General features: G+C 40.6%; 1 protein-coding gene across 4 annotated transcripts in view; it reads left to right on the plus strand.

Moving 5' to 3' along the window:
* The first annotated feature begins 399 nt into the window (after positions 1–399).
* LOC311289720 (E3 SUMO-protein ligase ZBED1-like) overlaps positions 400–22,966 on the plus strand; it is a 31,341-nt gene continuing 8,774 nt past the window's right edge. Inside the window, exons 1-3 of one of the 4 annotated variants that reach the window (XR_014627206.1) lie at positions 2,787–2,927; positions 14,983–15,127; positions 15,453–16,226. Coding sequence is in view for 3 of the 4 variants with exons in the window: in XM_084407951.1 (XP_084264077.1) it covers positions 13,634–15,127; positions 15,453–15,551 (1,593 nt within the window). In the remaining variant the exon portion in view is untranslated. Of the gene's footprint in view, positions 466–2,694; positions 2,928–9,594; positions 15,128–15,452; positions 16,227–22,966 lie in introns of those variants that run through there. The other 3 variants (XM_084407953.1, XM_084407952.1, XM_084407951.1) reach the window with 3 other exon arrangements.

A 22,966-nucleotide genomic window follows, 5' to 3' on the forward strand; every position in this document is an offset into this window, starting at 1 on the left:
ACTTTAACCAAATAAAGTTGAAATTAGATTTTATTTAATGTCCCAATATAGTGGAGATATTGAGATGGAATAAGATGAATATATCTAGATCACACATTGAGATCAGACAATTAATTTTGATCTACAAATCTAAATAGTTTAATATATATATATATATATATATATATATATTTTTCAATACTTGTACCGGTATTGTGAAATATGAAGACCAAGAGTCTTGACTTTATCCTTGTCTGAATATCATTCACGCTGGCTTATATTTTGGTAAGAATCTCTTGACAAAAGTCTTAATGATATTGATTGAATTTGGAATCTCTGAACCTTAAATTAATATTTGAAGTGTTTTATTGTATGTATATATCTACAAGTTGTGGCGTGCAGACAGGACTTTTATTTTGGTGTGGCGATGTGATGTCATAAAGCTGCGACACGCTCCTGCATCTGATGAGATTCGACTGAAGAAAGGTTTGTGTTCTAGACCATTTTAAGTGTTTAAATCAAAGCAAACCGTTCAAACAGTTTATACAGCTGAGAAAGTTAAAAATTGCTGGTAAATGTAACATTGTGTAATAACACGGATGAACGTTGTTTTTATGAGTAAATCGCATTCATGCAATGAATGTAACTAAATGTATCTAATTTTGCTCCCTTTATCGAGAATCAGTTTACAAATTTAGATGCTAAATACAAATTTAGTTTGTATGATTTGTGTTCTTTTATTAATTTATGTTTAGTTTTTGTCTAATCAGGTGATTTACTGTAAGTCAAGTCACATATAGTGCTTTACAAGGGCGAAATTGTCAATCACACATTGGGGGGGACAGCTGTGGGACTTTTTGTGTTGGCGCATGCATGCTGTTAAGTGTACTTGGTACCTCTAGGGGGGTCCGGGGCATGCTTCCCCGGAAGAAAATTTTGTACATTTTAAAGGTAAATTCATTAATCTGGTGCACTTTGAGTCACTCAAATCCACTGTTAAAAATAAATAATCCACCCGCAAACCGCCCGAACCTATGATATTCTCTGATTTAGATATGCATCTGATCATCACATTACAATTATTCAAATTCTTAGTGTTAAGCATGATAATATGGTAACATATCACACTGACATAGGCTGATTTAAAATGAACATTTATTTAAAATAAAAGTTATTCTTTTGGCAAAATTATATTTCCTTAATAGCCTTTGAGGCTTTACTCCCTTCAAACTTAAAATTGTCCATTTTTCATTACATCACTGTTTGAAAACACTCAGAATAGTTTTTTGTGCCTTTATAAAGGGCATTTTCCCCCTAATTTTATTAACTGTATGCTCCATCTTTCATTTCAAATTCTTAAATTTGATAAATATATCCAATTAAAATAATAAGACACTAGGCTGTTACCAATCAAATTAAATAATTTACATTGAAAAATTATAACTGTATTAAATTAGATTATTTTAAATATTTTTATAACCGCAACAGAACCATCACGGTGGGGAAAGTGTATCTGACCATGTGACTGTCTGTCCGAGTTTTGTCAAGAGCCAGAGGCGGCACGAAATTTGACGGAGGCGGTCGCCTCATAATTCTCTATGCAGGAAAAACTCTGCCAATACCCATAAATGGAAACATAAATTTACAACTGTACTTCGGTTTCTCTGCGAGGACACCGCCGTCACCTGCCATGTCTATCGGCTCGCTTTCGGGTTAAACTTTCCACGACTGCGCAACTGGGTTATAGGTTGCCAGGTTGAGGTGACAAATGGGTTGAAATTGGACATGGTGTGTGGATTGTGTGAATATTATGCATTTAATACAAGATCTGGCAACTGGTCAACATTAGACAAACATATTGGTCCGATTATTCATAAAGGAGTTTGGGCCATGCAAATTATGGGAGTTTCCCGGGAGAAATAACAAACCGGGAGGGGTCCGGGAGATAGGGCTAAAAAACGGGAGAAACTCTGGAAAAACGGGAGTGTTGACAGGTATGGCCAAATGTCTGTCAGATTTTGCGCTCCTAACTCTTCTTCTGTTTGGTTTTTCCTAACTCACTGACGGTGCACGAGCTACTAAAGGTATAGGGAAAACATGACATGGATTTCAGGAGAAATAGGTTTTGTTAATGTATAGTGTAAGGCCAGTCGAATGGATTTGGGAAATGGACCGGCCGGGATATTATATTTTCAGAGCTGGAAAGAAAGACGTATGCAATCACATCGATATTGCCCGCGTAATCATACAGTATGATCAAATATTGGGGGGGACAAATTGTCCTTCTTTGAATATTGGGGGGGGGGACGTGTCCCCCTGTCCCCCCATAGAATTACGCCTATGGTGCTTTATACAATGCAGATTGTTTCAAAGTTAGTTTAAATCTAGAAGAATATAGCGTCGTAGTCCAGCATAAGTATGTTCAGTGATGGTTCATTTTTGTTGTAAAAAAAAGCTGTATTTTTATATAGGATATTCTCATATAATGGAGAATATGGATATTCTCTGGATATTCTCATATAATGGTGTAAATACAGGCAGATTAATAATATTTTTAATATTAAGTGTCCCTAACAAAGCAAGCCAAAAGTAACAAAGACCATTAACTCTCTCTTACCATTTCGCTGAACTACTGAACTAGAGCTGAATGACACGCACGCAGAGATTTAGTGTGGATTTATTTTTCTTTCTGTTAATTATTCTCATCTTAAACAGGACAAACACACAGAAGAACTCCTGGTGAAGCGACTGAGATCCACGTGACACTATTATAAAGATGGCGTTTATTAAAGAGGAGAGTGAAGACATGAAGATTGAAGAAACATTCAGTCTGAAACATGAAGATATTGAGGAACAAACAAAGATGGAGTTTATTAAAGAGGAGAACAAAGACATTAAGATTGAAGAAACATTCAGTCTGAAACATGAAGATACTGAGGATCAAACAGGTTGGTTTCATTCTCAAAGCTGAATTTAGTCATTTGATCCTTATTAAATGTCCAGCTCTACAGAAATGAATGATATTTTTGAAGAATATCTAATGAGTGTCCTAATTGAGGTGGTTTTATTTTTTCGGGTCACCTCATGTGGACGGACATGTTGAGATTACGTGACCAGACAAATGCTACCGTTGCCTTCCATCTGAGAAGATCCGACTTCCATTTGTTATTACGACACACTTTAAACTAGGAAAAATAATACAGAAGTAGCCTTTTACAATTACTTGTGACATTAAACCCAAAATCAACTTCTAATTTGCTGAAAACCATATTACTTAATTTTACACCAGTATCAAACAAAATCCTTATTTTATATAAATCAGATTCAATGGCTGGGGGTTATTTGGCAAACATTATTTGAAAATGATTTTCCTTTAAACTAACAAGTAACGTATCTGCCATTGCCACTAGCCCTGGACAGGCTCAGACTACAGATTATGGTCGGCTATTTGAAACCCGAATACCAAGAAAGGTTACTTTTAGGTTACATTTAGGTTGTAAATGTAACATTTAGGTTGCTTTTGATATCAAGTTTTGCTGGTTAGCTTTGTCCTTGACAGGGTCTAAGAGGACCTAAAATCTAAAACATGAAATTCCTGAAATTGTTTTGTTCAAAAGAAATAAATGGTAAATACTAGGAAATTGATCTAAAATAGGAAGTATAAAAATACGTTTGAGTGTGAGGGTGAATATTCCACCGCTACACACATTCGCCTCAACTGTCGTTTTGCTGTTTTTATATAAAAAAAAAAAAAAACATTATAAATGCACTGCTCTGCTCATCCAGCACGAGTTGCATTTGCACAGTGCACCAAGAATCACAGTTCACTGATGGTGGAAGGTTCGTTGCGCAACAGAGGCTAAGCGTCGTATAAATGTCCTATCTTGTGGAATGCACGCTTAGCACCGCTGCTCCCTCTATACCCAGAGTATGTGCGATTTCGCGAATCTGAAAGTAAAACACAAGCTCCATGATGCGTGCAAATTAGGTTAACATACAAAACCCTATAACTTCCGGTGCAAAATAAAACCGCGATTTCACAACAAATATAAAGAGTCTGTGCGCTAACTTTGATTATGGTTGCACTTGCACTTAAGACCAAGAGAAACCTGTTCAATTTTTGTTATTTATACTGTTTTTATTTTTAGTTATATTAGTTCAGTTAGGAGAGTCACACACAGCCTCAGTCAGAAGTTCTGGAAAAGGTCTGAAGAGGAATCATACAGGAGAAAATCCAGTCAGTAAAAACCTTTTACAGTGCTTGTATATTTTCTTCCAATGCTTTGATAATTCATACTCATTCTGCAGAGACCTGAAATGACATGCATTAGAAGATTATTTGTGAAAACATTTCAAAATGCACCTGTATACTATTTTTCCATTCCAGACCATGAATTTTGTCATTGAGGATTTCTGAAATCTTGTCTCGTTCTAGAGAACCCAATCTCGTGTCTCGTATCGTGAGATAAGCGTCTCACATAACTGGCATGCTGATTTGAAATGGACAGTATTGTTAAAGCATTTTTATTTTCTGCTATTATTTTACACGGATTTACAAACTGTTGATAGATTGAGAATGATAAATTGTGTTCTGCAATGAACGTGCACACGCAGTCATAAACGCGGTCAGTCATTGGTACGATATGTCAGCTCTAGTGCTGCTCCCAGTAGTCGTGGTGTGTGTTGGAGAGCGCGGACAGCTGCTCTGTGTTCAGGGTTTAATTTGTGACACGGTAACACTTTTTTACCACTAGTTGCATACATTAGCTTTCTCGAGCACAACGTGCAGAAGCAAGCACCTGGTTCTCTTAATTTCTTACACCAGCTACCAAAATGCCTGCTGTCTCTGCCTATTCATTCTATCCTCCCCCAGCGCCATTTATTTTTATGTCCTTTATCAATTAGGATGTCTTCCCCAGGCTTTATAGACTTAGTCTCCATCCTGCTGACTTATTTGCTTTCTTCTCTCCAATTCCACTCCGGCATCTATGCTTAGTAAGACTTGGTTGCTGCTGGATCTCAACCACACTTTTTCCATGACCAGCCCCATTCTACTTCTGATTGCCTTGTAATGTTAGTTTGGTTAAAGGAGAACTCCGGTCAATTTTAACATTGAGCTCATTTTTTTGTACATTTGGAGTGCTGTCAATACAGAGAACAACGACAAAAATCGGTGTTGCCTACACCGTGTTATCCTCTTTTTAAAATTTGCACCCTGTTGACTTCAATGGGGCAAGTTTTAAACCTGCTTTTAGCCTCTTAATATCCTTGATGTGTCATTACAAGTGCACAGGTCATGTGAGTGATTCCTTCAGAGTGAACACGAGTGAATTTGACTGCAGTAAATGTTAAAGATAAGAATAAAAATGATGTTATTTAAGCCAGCGCAAATACTTGTATTTACATCCTGTTTTCGGTCGAAGTCCAAAGTAGTCGATTGTCGAGTTCACGCGCGTGATCATAGGTAACTAAACCTATGGGCGTGAACTCGACAATCGACTACTTTGGACTTCGACCGAAAACAGGATGTAAATACAGGTATTTGCGCTGGCTTAAATAACCGATTTTTGTCGTTGTCTCTGTATTGACAGCACTCCAAATGTACAAAAAAATGAGCTCAATGTTAAAATTGACCGGAGTTCTCCTTTAAGAGTGAAAGCTGTGTTCCTCCCATACCATTGGTGGGTGAACTCATGAACATGTTTTTTTTTTTAAATGTAGGACTATCTCTTTTTTTTCTGCAGCCAAATGCCTCACACTGGAGATCTGGCATGGTGCCGGAAAACTTCTAGCTTGTGTGTACAACCTACACTTACGTCACTGATAGTTCTTATTTTGCTTTTGGTTTGACCCTAATTTGAAGTAGGAAACAGGTACTTCCGCCATTAGTTCTAGGAACTATGAAATGGTTCCTCTGGTGAGAAAGCCTCTAATGTTGGTGATGTGTCCTATAGAAGGAGGGAGGGGATTGGGTCTAAGGGACAGGTTGTATTAAGGCTGGCACAGAGAACTTTAGAGACCTTATTTTTTGTGTGGGGAGAGAAGGAAGAGAAGAATGGAATGAGTGTAGGTGAACATTGGCTGTGGGTAAGAGGTGCAGGAACCTGCCAGAAAGTCCTTGCGTTTGGTGCTGCCTTTAAACCAAAAGCCCAAATCAACCACGTCTTCAAGATCAAAATCTGCCACCTGAAATTAATAAGTAAAAAAAAAAAAAAAAAAAAAAGGGGGTAGAGTAGACCTAAGCCCCTTTCACACAGAGATTCCGGAAAATACATGGATAAAAAGACAGGATTTGACCCGGTTTCGTTTGATTTTGGTTCATTCACACTGCCAGTGATTTTCCGGAATCAGAGAGTGCGTTCACACACAAAGCGCTGTGTGAAAGGGGCTCTATTTGCTTCGCAGCATTGTGAAAAACATGACGCGTTGAACTCTTGGCACAATTGAATTGTGTTGTCCATTGTTTACGGCTGCATTGTCCACAGAGAGGCCAACACAGTTGCACCATGAAATGCAATTGTCTTGTTGGGTGGAATCAATCTTTTGGAAGATGAGCTCTGCTGTGTCAGATCTTGTTTTACTTGTGGTGCACATATCAAGGAACCAGTGGGAGAATCAAGACTGGGGTAAAAGCGTAAAGGGGGAGTCTGGGCCAATGAGTTGCCCATAAGAGGAGACATTTGTCTAACCCAGGGGATTGTCTAAGACCAGGGATCTCCAACCCTGCTCCTGGAGAGCTACTGTCCTGCAGATTTAAGCCCCAACCCCAATCAAACACAACTGCACCAGCTAATCAAGCTGTTCAGGGTTACTTGATAATTACAGGCAGGTGTGTTGGAACTAAAGTCTGCAGGACAGTAGCTCTTCTGAAGCAGGGTTGGAGATCCCTGGTCTAACCTGTACAGAGTTGACCCTGGTGGTTTATATAGGACACTACCGCCATTTTGTCTGACTGGACTGAGATGTGGTGTGGTGTCCTATTAGGTCTGTGACAGGATGATTTAAGTGCCAGAAAAAATGCCATTATTTCCATGCTGTTGATAAGCGACCAGGAGCTAGTAGTCGGTCTGTCCTCGCGCAGAGTTCCCCAGCCCATGTTGGAGGCGTCTGTGGTGACCACCTTCCTGCTCGAGACCAACCCCATGCTTTCTCCAGACCAGTAACAGCTGGGATCCTTCCAAGGGGCCAGGGTCTGATGCATCCGTGGTCCACCTTGACGCGAAGGTGACCTTATTGCCAAGCGTGGGTAGGGACCTGGGGCCGGTTGCACTAGGGTTGGGCCGATTAGACGATGCCATCGTCCATCGCGATGGCTGACAGACATCACAATGTTGAGCCTGCATCGCGATTCCCCCCCCCTATTAATTACAGCACGTGAATTCATCAGTTTCTCCCGAAATACATGAAAGTGGCCGGTGAACTGGGGGAAGAATAGAGTAAACCTATAGTTACTTACACTGTGTTTCTGATATGAATAAAACACGTCGGCAAATATATTTGAATGGATTATTGCTGCTTACATAGACACTAGGGGTGTCGCAATATACCGGTATTGACGATAATCGTGATATTCAAAGCATGAAATATCGACATCGTGTTAATTTAGAGCAATACAATATACCGGTATTGGCGATATTGGCGTTTTCTAGACGCAGCGCTCGTCCGCGCCCGCGCAGCTAGAGTGAAACACTCTGTCCACACCCAAAAAAAGTAAGCTGAGCTCGCCAGTATTAACAACAGAGTTCTTCGGCTTCAAAGAAAACAGCACCTTAGAGGTGGTCGCACACCGGACGAGAAGCGCAGCGCCACGTCTTTAAAATTCGAACACATTCTGTATGAGTGTACACACACCGGACGAGAAGCACAGCGCGGTTCTATTCGGCGTCTGTCCGCGTCGCCCAGCAACGGCTCAGGACCTTGTTCAAAATCCTGCCGCGACACAGAGCGCAGAAAAAAAGTGTTCAGATCACAGACTCAGCAACTATTGTATTTAATTGTACAGTATAATTTAGATTAGATTAGATTCAACTTTATTGTCATTACACAAGTACAGGTACAAGGCAACGAAATGCAGTTTAGGTCTAACCAGAAGTGCAATAGCAGCAAGTGCAGGATATACAGTGGTTCATAAGTGCAGAACATGGATATGTACTGAATAAATATAGAGTTGAATACTATTATAAACAAAAATTTACAGATAGATTGTCCTATGAATATAATATACAGATAACTATTACTGTGAACAGAATTTACAGCTAGATATGTACTGAATATAATAATATACAGATGGCTATTACTATAAACAGAATGTTTACAGATAGATATGTACTGAATATAATATACAGATGGCTGTTACTATAAACATAATTTTACAGATAGATATGTACTATGAATATATATACAGATGGCTGTTACTATAAACAGAATGTGAGCATAATATACAGATGGATATTACTATAAACAGAATTTTACAAATAGATATATGTATAAGTTAGGCTAATGAGCAGTATAACAATGGATTTAAAGTAGTGCAAATAAAGTTTGGACAGAAGCTATCCGAGTGAAAGTGCAGTGGAAAGTAATTGCATATTACAGTTAAGGTACGATATTGCAATGTATATATAACAGTCGGTACTGTAAATAAACAGTCGGCAGTGCAAATGAGCATATTCCAGTCAAGGTAGTAGTGCAAGATGCATATGTAAACAGTTGTTACTGTAATAACAGTCAGCAGTGCAAATGAACATTATAGTATTGCAAATAACAAAATGGAGGCAGGTGTGAGGAGGGAGAGGAGAGTCAATCAGTATATAAGGGGAGTGGGATCAATGAGGGTTAGAGTTTAATAAAGAGACAGCTCTGGGGAAAAAACTGTTCTTTAGTCTGCTGGTCCTGGTCCGGAGGCACCTGAAACGCCTGCCGGAGGGCAGGAGAGAAAACAGTCTGTGGGCTGGGTGAGAGGAGTCCTTAAGGATGCTGCGAGCTCGATGCAGACAGCGTTTCCTCTGGATGTGCTCGATGGCAGGTAGTGGAGTCCCAGTGATGCGCTGGGCGGTTTTCACCACCCGCTGCAGTGCCTTGCGCTCTGCAACAGAACAGCTCCCATACCACACTGTAGCACAGTTGGTCAGGATGCTTTCTATTGCACAGCGATAGAAGTTCACCAGGATAGTGGAGGAAAGCTGATTCTTCCTCAGTGTCCTCAGGAAGAAGAGGCGCTGGTGAGCCTTCTTGACCAGGCTGGAGGTGTTGGTTGTCCAGGTCATGTCCGCCGAGATGTGGGTCCCCAGGAACTTGAAACTGGAGACACGCTCAACAGCCATTCCATTGATGTGGATGGTGTCGTGTGTGCCTCTTGACACTTTCCTGAAGTCCACGATGAGCTCCTTCGTTTTGGTGGTGTTGAGGAGCTGGTTATTTTCGGTGCACCATGTGGCCAGGTGCTTGATCTCCTCCCTATAGGCAGTCTCATCGTTGTTGCTGATGAGACCAATCACCGTAGTGTCGTCCGCAAACTTGACGATGGAATTAGATCCGTACACAGGCTTGCAGTCGGAGGTGAAGAGGGAGTAGAGGAACGGGCTTAGCACACAGCCCTGTGGTACACCAGTGTTGAGTGTGATGGATGTGGAGCAGTTGGAGCCTGATCGAACATTCTGGGGTCTGTTGGTCAAGAAGTCCAAAATCCAGTTGCACATGGAGGTGTTGAAGCCCAGGTCTCCAAGTTTGGCTATTAACTTAGTTGGGATGACAGTGTTGAATGCTGAGCTGAAGTCAACAAACAGCATGCGTGCATAAGTGTTCTTATTGTCCAGATGTGTGAGCACAGAGTGCAGTGCCATGGAGACTGCATCCTCTGTGCTCCTATTGCTACGGTAGGCAAACTGGTGTGAGTCCAATGTGGATGGTAGAGAGTCTTTTAGGTGTGCCAGGACCAGCCGCTCAAAGCACTTCATTACGATGGGTGTGAGTGCTACAGGGCGGTAGTCATTAAGGCACTTCGGGCTGGAGTGTTTTGGCACTGGCACAATGGAAGTGCATTTAAAGCATGTTGGTACAGTTGCTTGGGCAAGAGACAGGTTGAAAATGTCTGTAAAAACCCCAGCGAGCTGCTCCGCACATGCCCTGAGTACGCGTCCAGGGATGTTGTCTGGTCCAGCAGCCTTGTGCGCGCTGATCCTGCTCAGTGCATTGCAGACATCTGTGGAGGAGAGTGTGATCGGTGGGTGGTCAGCTGAGGATTTGAGCTTGGTGGCAGTTTCTCTGTTGTCTCTTTCAAAGCGAGCATAAAAGTCATTTAGCTCGTTCAGGAAGTTGACATCAGTGGCTGCGGGGGTGGAGTGAGAGGGTTTGTAGTCACTGATGGCCTGAATGCCCTGCCACATGCGCCGAGGGTCAGCGTTGGAAAAGTGTCCCTCTATCTTAAGCTTGTAGCAGTGCTTGGCCTCTTTGATGCCCCTTTTCAGATTTGCTCTGGATGTGCTATAGGCTTGTGCATCTCCTGATCTGAAGGCAGTATTGCGTGTCTTCAATAGGAGTCGCACTTCCCTGTTCATCCATGGCTTCTGATTTGGGTATGTGGTGATCTGCTTCTGGGTTGTAACACTGTCAATGGTGGTATTAATATAATCCAGTACAGAGGAGGTGTAGCAGTCAATGTCCGTGTGAGAGCCACTGGTGGCTTGAGAAGCAAACATACTCCAGTCTGTGTGTAGAAACCTTTCCTGGAGTGAGAAATCTGCCCCCGCAGGCCACACCTTGATGGTCTTCACTGATGGCTTCACGCGATTGATCAGAGGTGCATATTTGGGGGTGAGGAACAAAGAAAGGTGATCTGACTGTCCCAAGTGGGGGAGGGGTGTCGCGACGTAAGCTTCAGCCATGTTTGTGTAAACATGGTCTAAGGTTTTGTTTCCTCTGGTGTGACAGGAAACATGCTGGTGAAATTTCGGTAGCACTGACTTTAAGTTTGAATGATTAAAATCACCCGCAACAATAAACGCAGCTTCCGGGTGAACGGTCTGTTGTTTACTGATGGCTGCGTGAAGTTCTTTCATAGCAAACTTGGCATCAGCATCCGGGGGAATATAGGCTGCAGTTATAATAGTGGAAGTGAACTCCCGCGGTAGATAAAACGGTCTACATTTAACCATGAGAAACTCAAGGTTAGCTGAACAATGTCTCCCAACAATAGCAGAGTTTGTGCACCAAGCTTTGTTAATGTAAATGCACAATCCACCACCTCTGGTCTTACCGGAGCCATGTAATGTTCTATCCGCCCGGAATGTATGGCGTCCCGCTAGCTCAATAGCGTTGTCCGGTATTCCGCTGTTTAACCATGTTTCCGTGAAAATTAGAACATTACAGTTCAAAAGTCTCTTGCTGTATGTGATGTTGAGTCGAATCTCCTCCATTTTGTTCAACAGCGACCGTACATTGGCAAGGAAAATGCTGGGTAAAGAGAGCCGGTGTGGTGTTAGCTTTAGCTTAGCTCTTAGTCCTCCGCGCTTCCCCCGCCTTTGTTTACGATCTCGCCGGCGCCTGCGAGCACTTCCGCCCGGCCGGGCAGAGTGCATAGCCTCGGGTGATCTGGCGATCTCAGGAAGGAGTCGAAGGTTGTCCATAAAACTGTCGGAAATTCGCAAACCAATATCCAAAAGCTCACCTTGGGTGTACGATGTTAAGGCACAACTGTTCTGGACGAACAGACCCGAAATGAGCAAGAAAAATACTGCTAAATTACAGAATCTGGAGAGACCGCGAGCCTCGCGATGTACTCGCGCCGCCATCTTGGATCTACGGATCTATAATCATACCATAGTACAGACATTATCTCAATTCCATAATGTCCTTAAACATAATGATATTGCTGGCCATAAACTGAGAAAGTGCGTGTCCGGTGTGCAATACCTGGAGTTGTCATAGACACGACGCGGATATTATTTTACTAGTCATCATGGAATGGGAAACGTGACATTAACTGTTAACAGGGGGTTTCTGTGTTCATATATTTAATACAGGGTGATTATTAAAATTAAGAACCCCCGTTTTCTTTACTCATCTTATTTTTGTATTTGTATTTGCAGTTGATTTTTTTATTCAAATCTGCTATCTGCATGACTTTATTGGCGCCAGTGCAACAACAGGTTTAAGAGCTTTTCAGTTCTTCAGGAAACCTTCAGACAGTGTTTGGCTTCAGTTTGAAACCAGATAAACTTCACATGCTTGTCTTCCTTCACAAAAATTTGCCCCCCCCCCCCCCCCCATAGATTCTATAGATATCGCGATATATCGATATCGTGAATTCTTTTGGCCACAATAACCGTGGTGTGAAAAATCTAACATCGTGACAGCCCTAATAGACACCATTGTGTATTTTACATAAATGTATTGGTTTGCTAACATTTATTTATATTTAAATATCTGAAACCTAAAATAAACATTATGTGGTTAAAAACACTGAATAGTTGTGATAGCCTATATGAGAAGCGCTGAGGGCATCCGTCTTTGGCTCAGCGCCAGCCACAGCACGAAAGCAGTTTGAATCTGGCAGTTATGTCACGTCACTGTACATTCGCTCCTCAAGCCTCTGTTATACTCCAGTTTGGACGCATACACGACAGCTGCGCACAGCTCGGACGCGGACTACTTGTTAGGGATGTCCCGATACCACTTTTTGCAGAACGAGTCCGATACCGATACTTAGATTTTTTGGTACTCGCCGATACCGATACCATAACCGATACCTGAATTTTCACTGCATTTGTAATTTTTAAATGTATTAGTAGATAAACCAAAAGAATATACATCATATTAGTTGGCTTAATTTGTTCATCAAATATATATTTCTTTCAGTTATTTTCATGCTTAATTAAGCCTGCTAAAATGCATTGTATGAGCTTCTGTTACTGTCACTGTTCATTCTATTGCTCTGGCATATTTTATCTTTCATTTAATAGCACAGCACATATTTAGAGCTGCTTCAGCAGGGCTCAGTGCTGAGGATCGGGTCAGCGGTTCAAATGTTCAGACGCCAGTGAAATATCAATTATTTAATCCAATTTTGATACTACAACAAAAAACTATCAGTGAATTTAAAACAAGTAAGCAGTCAGTGACAAAATAAGAACAAACAATCTAATTACAAATAGGACAAATAAATACAATAGAACAAAAAAAGGCTACAAATGAAATAAACAGTGTTTTTAGAGTTTTTCAGGTAGATCTAACAGGTACAGAAATTTGAATAAAGTAATCAAATGTGAAAAAAAGCATATTCATTACTGTATAAATTATATATAGATGGATATTTTTGTAAAGTTGGAAAGGGTAGCCTATTTAGTCAAGAGCAGTGAGTATTTCTTTGTCCTTTGTTTGATTAACATTAAAACACAGAAGCAGGTTTATCAAACTGCTGCCCCTTTAAGACCGAACACACGGACCGCATTTGAACATGGCTACTGTTCATTTGAGATATAACCGACTTTGTTTACTATAGGATTAGGGCTGTGCAAAAATATCGATACAGCTTACTATCGCAATATTTTTTTTTCACGATAGTCGATATTTCAACCTCTAGTATCGATATTTAAAAAAATAATAATTGCACAAATTTTTTACAAATTATCAAATCCCTCTGTGTGCGTCACCACGCATGTCCTCCGCCTCTGCTGTAGTTGTCGTTGACTCGCTGTCCAGTTGTCTGTCATATACGGCCGGGAGTGAGAAAATGGCGGAAAATTTTAAAACGCCTGCAGCTTTCAGAGCCGACGTCTGGAAGCACTTTGGTTTTAAAAGTAATTCGGGCAGTAATGAACTGGATAAAAACAATGCCGTTTGTAAGCTTTGCCTGGCTACAATTAAATTTTCAGGAAACACAACCAACTTGCGTTTTCACCTAACAAGGCACCACGCAGTTGAAATAGCAGGACTGCAACCTCAACAGAAACCCGTTGATTTAAGGCAAACTACTCTGGATACCATCAACAAGCTGCCGTCAACCTCAGCTCGCGAAAAGAATATAACGGCGTCAGTGGTTTATTTCATATGTAAAGATTTGCGGCCATATAGTGTAGTAGAAAACCCCGGCTTCAGGCATATGGTGAACACTATGGAGCCTCGCTATATGATCCCGACTCGCAGACACATAACGGACGTAGCAGTTCCCGGGATATACGAAGAGGTAAAGATAAGTGTAAAAGCATCGCTTGCATCTGCAGAGAGAGTCGCCCTGACGTGCGATGCGTGGACCTCTCGAGCGACCGAGTCGTATGTAACGAATACGTCACACCACATTTCAGAGGAGTGGGAACTCGTTTCACATGTTTTGCAGACACGAGTAATGCATGAGAGCCATACTGGCAGTAACATTGCAGAGTTACTGAAAACTGCAATGGAGGAATGGGACATAAAAGGGAAGGACCCAGCCATCGTAACAGACAACGCGTCAAACATGAACATAGCAGCGCAGCTGGCCGGCATTCCACATGTAAAATGTTTCGCGCACACCATCAATTTAGCTTCACAGCGCGCGTTGAAGCTCCCTTCAGTCGCACGCTTGTTGGGAAGAGTGAGACGCATAGCCAGCTTTTTTAGACACAGCACTACAGCCAGCCATGTACTACGGCAAAAACAAAAGCTACTACAGCTACCCGAACATAAACTGATGATTGACGTGGTTACTAGATGGAATAGTGCTTTTGACATGCTGCAGCGATTTCTTGAGCAGCAGCCAGCCATCTGTGCAGCCCTCCTCTCAGGTGAAGTGAGGAAGACTGAGAAGGAAGTCTGCACCCTCAGTGAGGCAGACATAACTTCTGCTGAAGAAATTGTCAACGCTTTGAAACCTATGAAGGTAGCAACACTTGTGATGTCAGAGGAGAGCAGCCCAACAATATCAGTTGTGGCACCACTCCATGCTCAGCTAATCCATGATCTACAAGAGAGCTCCAGTGATTCCACCATGACAAAAGAAATCAAATCTGCCATATGCCTGGATTTCAGCAAGAGGTACTTGGATGATGAGCAGAAGGAGATTCTTTACATGGCCTCAGCTATTGATCCAAGGTTTAAGGCTTTGCCCTTCCTGTCTGAGGACAAACGGCAGGACATCTATGTGAGAGTCATTGCAGAAGCTGCAAGGAGCCAGGTAAGCTTTGTCAAATACATTAGACTGCTTTGTCGATAGTAAAAGTTAGAAAAAAAAAATCTATTCACATTTTCACTTAGAAACAATCAATATAACCAATTGGAGTTAATAAAAAAAAAAATGAATTACATTTTTTTAAATACAATTTGCCAGTATTTATGCATTTTAAACTTTAAATATTAGTATTTATATTACATCAAAATATTTATATTACATGAGAGCTTAATGGCCGAGAATTGTCATTGTTTGTATTTGGGACTATTTACTGATTTACTAATACCCACAGAATCAAAAGCTAATTTGATATTGTTTTGCTGTTTTTCAGCAGAGAGAGACTGATGCGGAAATAGTGCCACTGCCAAATGTAGAGGACATTCCTGTGCAAGAGGACATCTCCGCCAAGGGATTCTTTCACTCTAGCTGACCTACTTGGACAAACATATGGTGGTGCAGTGAGACCCTCACACAAAAAAAAACACACATGACCAGGCAGAGGAGGAGATGACCAGATACAAGGAGGCAGCTCCCATGCCACTTGCTGGAGCTAATCCACTGGATTGGTGGAAGCAACACCAGAGCGAGTATCCACTCTTGTCCCACCTCGCAAAAAGATACCTGTGTATCCCGGGCACGAGTGTCTCCTCAGAGAGAGTGTTCTCTACCGCAGGGGATATAATCACAACACAGAGGAGTGAACATGTTGATGAAATTCTGTTCCTGAACAGAAATTTTAAGATAAAGTAGCCCTGCTTTTGTTGTATCCTTGTTGTTTGTTCAGTGTTCACTTCAGATGGGCCTAAAGTTACTCAGGACCTGTAAAGTTACTCACATTGGATACTTAAAATGTAATAATTTATGAGTTTATGTACATTTACTTAATGCACTATTTTTTTATTTACAAGTTACAACATACTATTTCAATTTTAAACATGTTGTTTACTTGATGCACTTTATTTTATATAATTTTTGTGGCATCTACATTTTTAGTTTTTAGTGATATGTCTTACATACATTTCAGTGTATTCACTGTTCAGTGACTGGTCACTGTTTGTCCAGTCTCACAGGTATATACCTTTGCCAATAAATTGGAATTTAAGTTTTTTGTCTGCTGAGTTGTCAATATAATGTGATACACACATGGTGGTACCAGGTGGTACATAGCAATTTGTATATTCAGCTCTATTATTATTATTTTTTTACATTTTTGATTTTAAAAAAAGTATTGCAATATATCACAATATGTATCGTATTGTATCGTATCGAGATATATCGTATCGTGACCCATGTATCGTGATATGTATCGTATCGTGAGGCCCTTGCCAATACCTAGCCCTATATAGGATACTCGCCAAGACTGGCGTTTTTACATCATTTTGTGTGAATTCGTCCGTACAAGCGCAAGACGTGAAAGACAATTTAATTCAGTATTTGCGTGCCGAGACACTGGTTTGCGGGCGCGCTCTTCGGATGTTTGCGTTCATGGAACTTCTTGACCTGCACACGTCCTGTAATAATGTAGGAAACCACATGTTATACTTAAATCAGATAACAGTTCATGTTTTACTTTACTTACATATACGATTTAGTTTTTTCATCCAAATAACATGTGCTGAGTGAACGATCAGCAATCGAGAGCATTCAACAGAAGTGCGCTCGCTCTCTATCTCTCTCTCGTCAGTTAACGTTAATAAGCTACATGCCTCATTTTATTTTATTTTCTTTGCCATTGACATCCGACTGAACAAACTTTCCACTAATGTCTGTTTAAAGGGATGTGCTCGACCGGCTCGTGCGTCTGTGCCGTTGCACACTTAATCCACTGCGCGTTTTTTCTCTTATCAGCTCGCGCACCACAGCTATGTTACTGTGGCACCTTGTACGAACCCTGTGAAATGAGCCCAAACCGCCGACATTATACTCTTCTATGCCTCAGTTCACCTCCACAAAGCACTCGCGGCGGCCAGTTTCATTTTGCAAAATGTACGTGGTATCGGCGAATTTTTATGAGTACGAGTATATGAGGACAGTAATGGCCCGATCCCCGATGCCAGTATCGGTATCGGGACATCCCTACTACTTGTATTTATACTTTCTGCTGAGGTGAACGCGTTCAACGCATGAGCAGTAGATCGGCCGGGACAGTAGTCACTTCACAATGCTGCCCAACAACCAAACAAACATAAAAGGCATAATTTAGATTCACATTAACTTACCTCTACTGTGAAGTTTGAGTCTGTCTCCCGGTGTTTTACGAAGTCTGACAACCAGCTCAAAAGGGAAACAATCGGGGGAACAGACACTCTACCGCCTGCTGCACCGTTCCTTCCCTTCAGCCTCTTCTTTGCCTTAACAAAACGGTCTCTCAGGTATTTCCATTTCTGCCGACACAGACTTTCTTCTTTGCCTAAATTCAGGCCAATTTCCCTCCAGGAATTATTGCACATCTGGCTGTCTTTATGTTCCTTTAAAGATGGATTGTAGAGGTGCGGGTAACGACGGACTTCATCGCACAGCCTCTCTTCAAATTCGGCGTCCATGTTATTTCCATCTCTTTCGCGGTTTTAACCTAATGACTGCCCTTTTGACTGCGCGGTCACAAAAAATGGGAGGCACGCGGATGTCTGCAAGGAGTTTTAGCTCAAAATACCCCACAGATATTTTTATATAGCATGTTAAAGTTGTCACTTTTTGAGGGGGAGCAAAAACGCACTATTTTTGTGCCTGTCCCTTTAAATGCAAATGAGCTGCTGCTCCCGACACAGAGGGCGGGGTTTCAAAAGCTTGTGCGAGTTAGCAGTTCCAATTATGCAGACACGCACTGAAATGTCAGAAACTGTTCTGCCTTTAGTTTAAACCGGAGTCAGACAAAGATGGAGAGACTCAAGTAAATGACAACATGTAGAATGCAACTAGACGTCTCTGAATGGGTAGTTGATGAATTTATGTTGCTGATGTGGAGTTAACTATCTTCAATTAGCATATTCTGTCATAAGCTATAAAATCGCACGTATAGGAACTAGGGCTGCACCATTAATCGAATTTCTAATCACGATTACGGATGCCACAATTACGTAATCGTTCAAAGAAAAAAGATTTACAAAAAAAACATTACATTATTCTGCGTGGTGTGTTTACAGCATGTTACGTTGTGAGAGGCGAATCTCGACTACTTCAGAGAACCCAGCACAATAGGAACTACCAGAAACGTAAATGTACGCTGAAATAAAAAGTCCTAAAATAAAAAGAGGACTTTCCTGTCCTCTCAGCCACTATACTGCAGTAGCCCGCACTCTTCAATTGCACGTGCAAATGTAGGCCTATATCGCTTCACTATATATAAAGTGCAAAAGAAACTACAAGCATGCAACGTCGTTACGTTTTAAATTAGAAAAAAAAAAAAACGCGTTGTCCAGATTCAGTATCTGCGGTCAGATGATATTGTCAGGCTATATGTCAGTGTCATTAGTCTATCATTGTTTTAATATCTTGTAATGAAATAAAGTCTCTCACCTCTGAAAAACGAAATTTCATGTCCTGTCATTGTTATACTGTGCTCGTAGCGTGCACTCTTTAATTGCACACGCAAATGCGCTAAAGCGCAAAAGAAACACGAGCATGCAACGTCGTAAATTAGTAAATCACGAAATAAAAGTAAAATACCAATAAATTGTTATTGGTACGTCATGTGTGTTGCATGCAGGTATGATGTTCATTCTATTTATCAGGAGCAGATTCCATATTTCTTTTCCAGTTCTTGTAAGTATTGTGTATCACCATGGTAGCCTAACTTTATGTTTCCATAACAAAATGCCACTTACTAGTTATTTTGTATATTTTTATATGACTGTGGTGGCTCATACCAAGATTGTATGAACAGAAACTAGTTTGGGACTGCTATTTAATAGCTTAACTCTTAAGCTCCTTGCCATTTTGGGGGATTTCCGCCTGGATTTGGCCTACCCAAATTAAAAAGCTTCCCATTCCCACATACTTTGGCCTAAATACACAATTTTGGAAACCCTTTGAAGTTGCATAAAACACGGCAACATTTTTAAAAAAATAAAAAAATATAATATATATATATATATATACATACATACACACACTCACCTAAAGGATTATTAGGAACACCTGTTCAATTTCTCATTAATGCAATTATCTAATCAACCAATCACATGGCAGTTGCTTCAATGCATTTAGGGGTGTGGTCCTGGTCAAGACAATCTCCTGAACTCCAAACTGAATGTCAGAATGGGAAAGAAAGGTGATTTAAGCAATTTTGAGCGTGGCATGGTTGTTGGTGCCAGACGGGCCGGTCTGAGTATTTCACAATCTGCTCAGTTACTGGGATTTTCACGCACAACCATTTCTAGGGTTTACAAAGAATGGTGTGAAAAGGCAAAAACATCCAGTATGCGGCAGTCCTGTGGGCGAAAATGCCTTGTTGATGCTAGAGGTCAGAGGAGAATGGGCCGACTGATTCAAGCTGATAGAAGAGCAACTTTGACTGAAATAACCACTCGTTACAACCGAGGTATGCAGCAAAGCATTTGTGAAGCCACAACACGCACAACCTTGAGGTGGATGGGCTACAACAGCAGAAGACCCCACCGGGTACCACTCATCTCCACTACAAATAGGAAAAAGAGGCTACAATTTGCATGAGCTCACCAAAATTGGACAGTTGAAGACTGGAAAAATGTTGCCTGGTCTGATGAGTCTCGATTTCTGTTGAGACATTCAGATGGTAGAGTCAGAATTTGGCGTAAACAGAATGAGAACATGGATCCATCATGCCTTGTTACCACTGTGCAGGCTGGTGGTGGTGGTGTATTGGTGTGGGGGATGTTTTCTTGGCACACTTTAGGCCCCTTAGTGCCAATTGGGCATCGTTTAAATGCCACGGCCTACCTGAGCATTGTTTCTGACCATGTCCATCCCTTTATGACCACCATGTACCCATCCTCTGATGGCTACTTCCAGCAGGATAATGCACCATGTCACAAAGCTCGAATCATTTCAAATTGGTTTCTTGAACATGACAATGAGTTCACTGTACTAAAATGGCCCCCACAGTCACCAGATCTCAACCCAATAGAGCATCTTTGGGATGTGGTGGAACGGGAGCTTCGTGCCCTGGATGTGCATCCCACAAATCTCCATCAACTGCAAGATGCTATCCAATCAATATGGGCCAACATTTCTAAAGAATGCTTTCAGCACCTCATGCAGACAGTTTTGGCTGTTTCCACTAGATGTCAGAAAATACCTGAAAAAGGAATTTTGTCTGTATCATGTTTTATTCAATATCTATTCAAATGTATCTGAAGGGAGGAATATTACCTTTTTTGTGTGTAATTTCCGCCTACCCAAATCTAAAGTCTCCCCATACCCATATACAGTGCTATAAATGCAATATCCTAGTGTCATTTTACAGAAAACCCTTTGCCATTACATAAAACACTGTTGAAAGTGATACATATATTATAGTATATGTTGTCTGTGCTATAATAAACAAAAACAAAAAAGGTGCTTTTTGATTTTTAGGTTATAAATTCATTTTTGAAAGTGTATATCTCAGGGCCTGTGTGTTCTAGCATCATGCAGACAATTTTGGTTGATTCCAGCATATGTCAGCAAACACTGGAAAAAAAAAATTATGTCTCTATCATATTGTAAGGAAGAGTTATTCTAAAGGGTGGTAAAATACCTTCTTTTTTTTGTCATTCAAGTGTTTCCCCACCTGTCAAAAGTGCAAAATCAAGACATTGCAAAGCACATTACCACCAAGGACTTCTAATCATGTTTCAAAGAAAGCAATGAGACCCATTAGTAGTTTTTACCTTTTATTTTCAAATAATCAAACATCTTTTGCATAACAATAATTTGAATAGAAAATGTGCAGAGGTATATAAAGTGCAATATTCAAAAAATAAATAAAAATTGAATAAAAAAAAGTTTTGAAAAATAAAGTGCAAACATTTGCCTGATAATCTAAAAATGAAACTAATGAAAAAAAAAAAAACAATGACCGTGTCAAATAAAATATAATTGTACAATTGTAAAAAAAAATATTTTGCTAAATAAATAAATGAAAATATTTTCCTAAAAATAAAATAAATAAAATGCACTTCGTCAATAAAATAAAAATAAAGATTTCACAAAGTGAATCAGGGTTCGTACGGGTGCTTGAAATCCTTGAATTTTGATGTGTTTTCAAGGTTTGAAAAGTGCTTAAATTTTGGATAAAATGCTTGAAATTTTAACTATTTCTTTCACAACAAATACCTCTCTGACTGAATAGTTCGTTTATTAAATAGAGAAATAAAATGTAGCCCTTCAGATACAGAGCGATTTGCGCTACGCTGGTCTGAGCAAAAGTAGGCGGAGTCTTCATTTTGACTTCCGCGCTTTTTTGTAGGCCCCGTTTTTATTGGCCGCGCGGGTAATTGTCACAGAGCGCACTGGCAAAAGTTGAACTATTTTTAACTTTGACCGCGGCGTGCATCTAAGCTCGCCAATGCTGCACTCCGCTTTGGTCGACGCAGCAACAAAACGTCTTCACGCAGCGCGCAAGCCATTGAAATAAATGGGTGTCATAGCACAGCGGTGATAATGTAATGTTAGTATTGCATATCCGTTATGGCACGTTCATTTGTGGAATATGTGAACATAGCCAAAGTTACAGCACAGTAACTGTAACGTTAACTACCCGCAAATTAAAACCTGCAAACTTTAGCCCAGTGTATAACAACAATCGTGATTTCTGAACAGAAATCGTGTCAGATAATAGTGTCATACAAGTTGTAAGGTCAGTGTTTCCCACAGATTAGAAAGCAATTTGTGGTGGTGGTGGGGGCGGTTCCTTCGTTAATAATTCATTACACAGAACTTTATTATATTAAATAATAATCAAAAATGATTATTATTGTAAAGTGTTACTGATTTGTTATACACCAATTCAGTGTTGGACAGATCAGTTGTTTTAACCATTCATTAAATGGAATCGGTTCAAATGAGTCATTAGTTCGCGAATCGGACGGGTCATTAGCGGACTTGTACGCGTTATGTGATTATCCCGGCAGTTAGGACATCGCACAAGATTTGTCAACACAGAAAACATTTCATCATTGGAAAAGTTTTTTTTTTTTTATGTCAGCTGAATTTTTATTTTTATTTTTTAGCACAATTCACACCCAGCGGTAATTCAGGGAAAAAATATCCGAATGCTCCACGTGAAATTTCGGTCTTCCGATCTTTTACCATCGTGTCAATTCTCAATTGATTTTGATTAATATGCGCGAGGGAGCGAGAGAGAGAGAGAGAGCAAGACAATTTGAAGACGCGCGCGCGACCGGGCCTCTCTCTCTTCTCGTTCTTTCCGTAATACGCGCCTATCGCAAGCGCAGCAGTCATATACATCATTCACCGATCAAATAAGGCTTTGGCGAGACAAACAATCGCTTGTGAGAGAGACGCGTGAGTGACAGAGTCAATTATTATTATTTTTTTTTTTTTACGAAACGCAATATGTGGCGGCCGGTGTTGATTCTGTGGCGCACCGCCACTAATTAGTCTGGGAATATGTGTGGGAAACACTGAAGGTTGAGGATGGCCTTATGCAATATTTACACTGCTCTATTCCAGTATATAAATGTATATGTCTTGGCAATGAAATATATTTTTTTATTTCAATTAATATAGGCTTTTTTTATCAGGCAGGTGCCTGTGCACTGTCAAGAGTCTTCTGGGCTAAAATGGAATTACAGGTTGTTGTTGCACTGTCTCAGATTTTGTTCAAACCTTGTCTATTTATAGCATTATCTCTTTTAATGTGAT

Source organism: Rutilus rutilus (genome assembly GCF_951802725.1).
Source record: "Rutilus rutilus genome assembly, chromosome: 4".
Classification (NCBI taxonomy): domain Eukaryota; kingdom Metazoa; phylum Chordata; class Actinopteri; order Cypriniformes; family Leuciscidae; genus Rutilus; species Rutilus rutilus.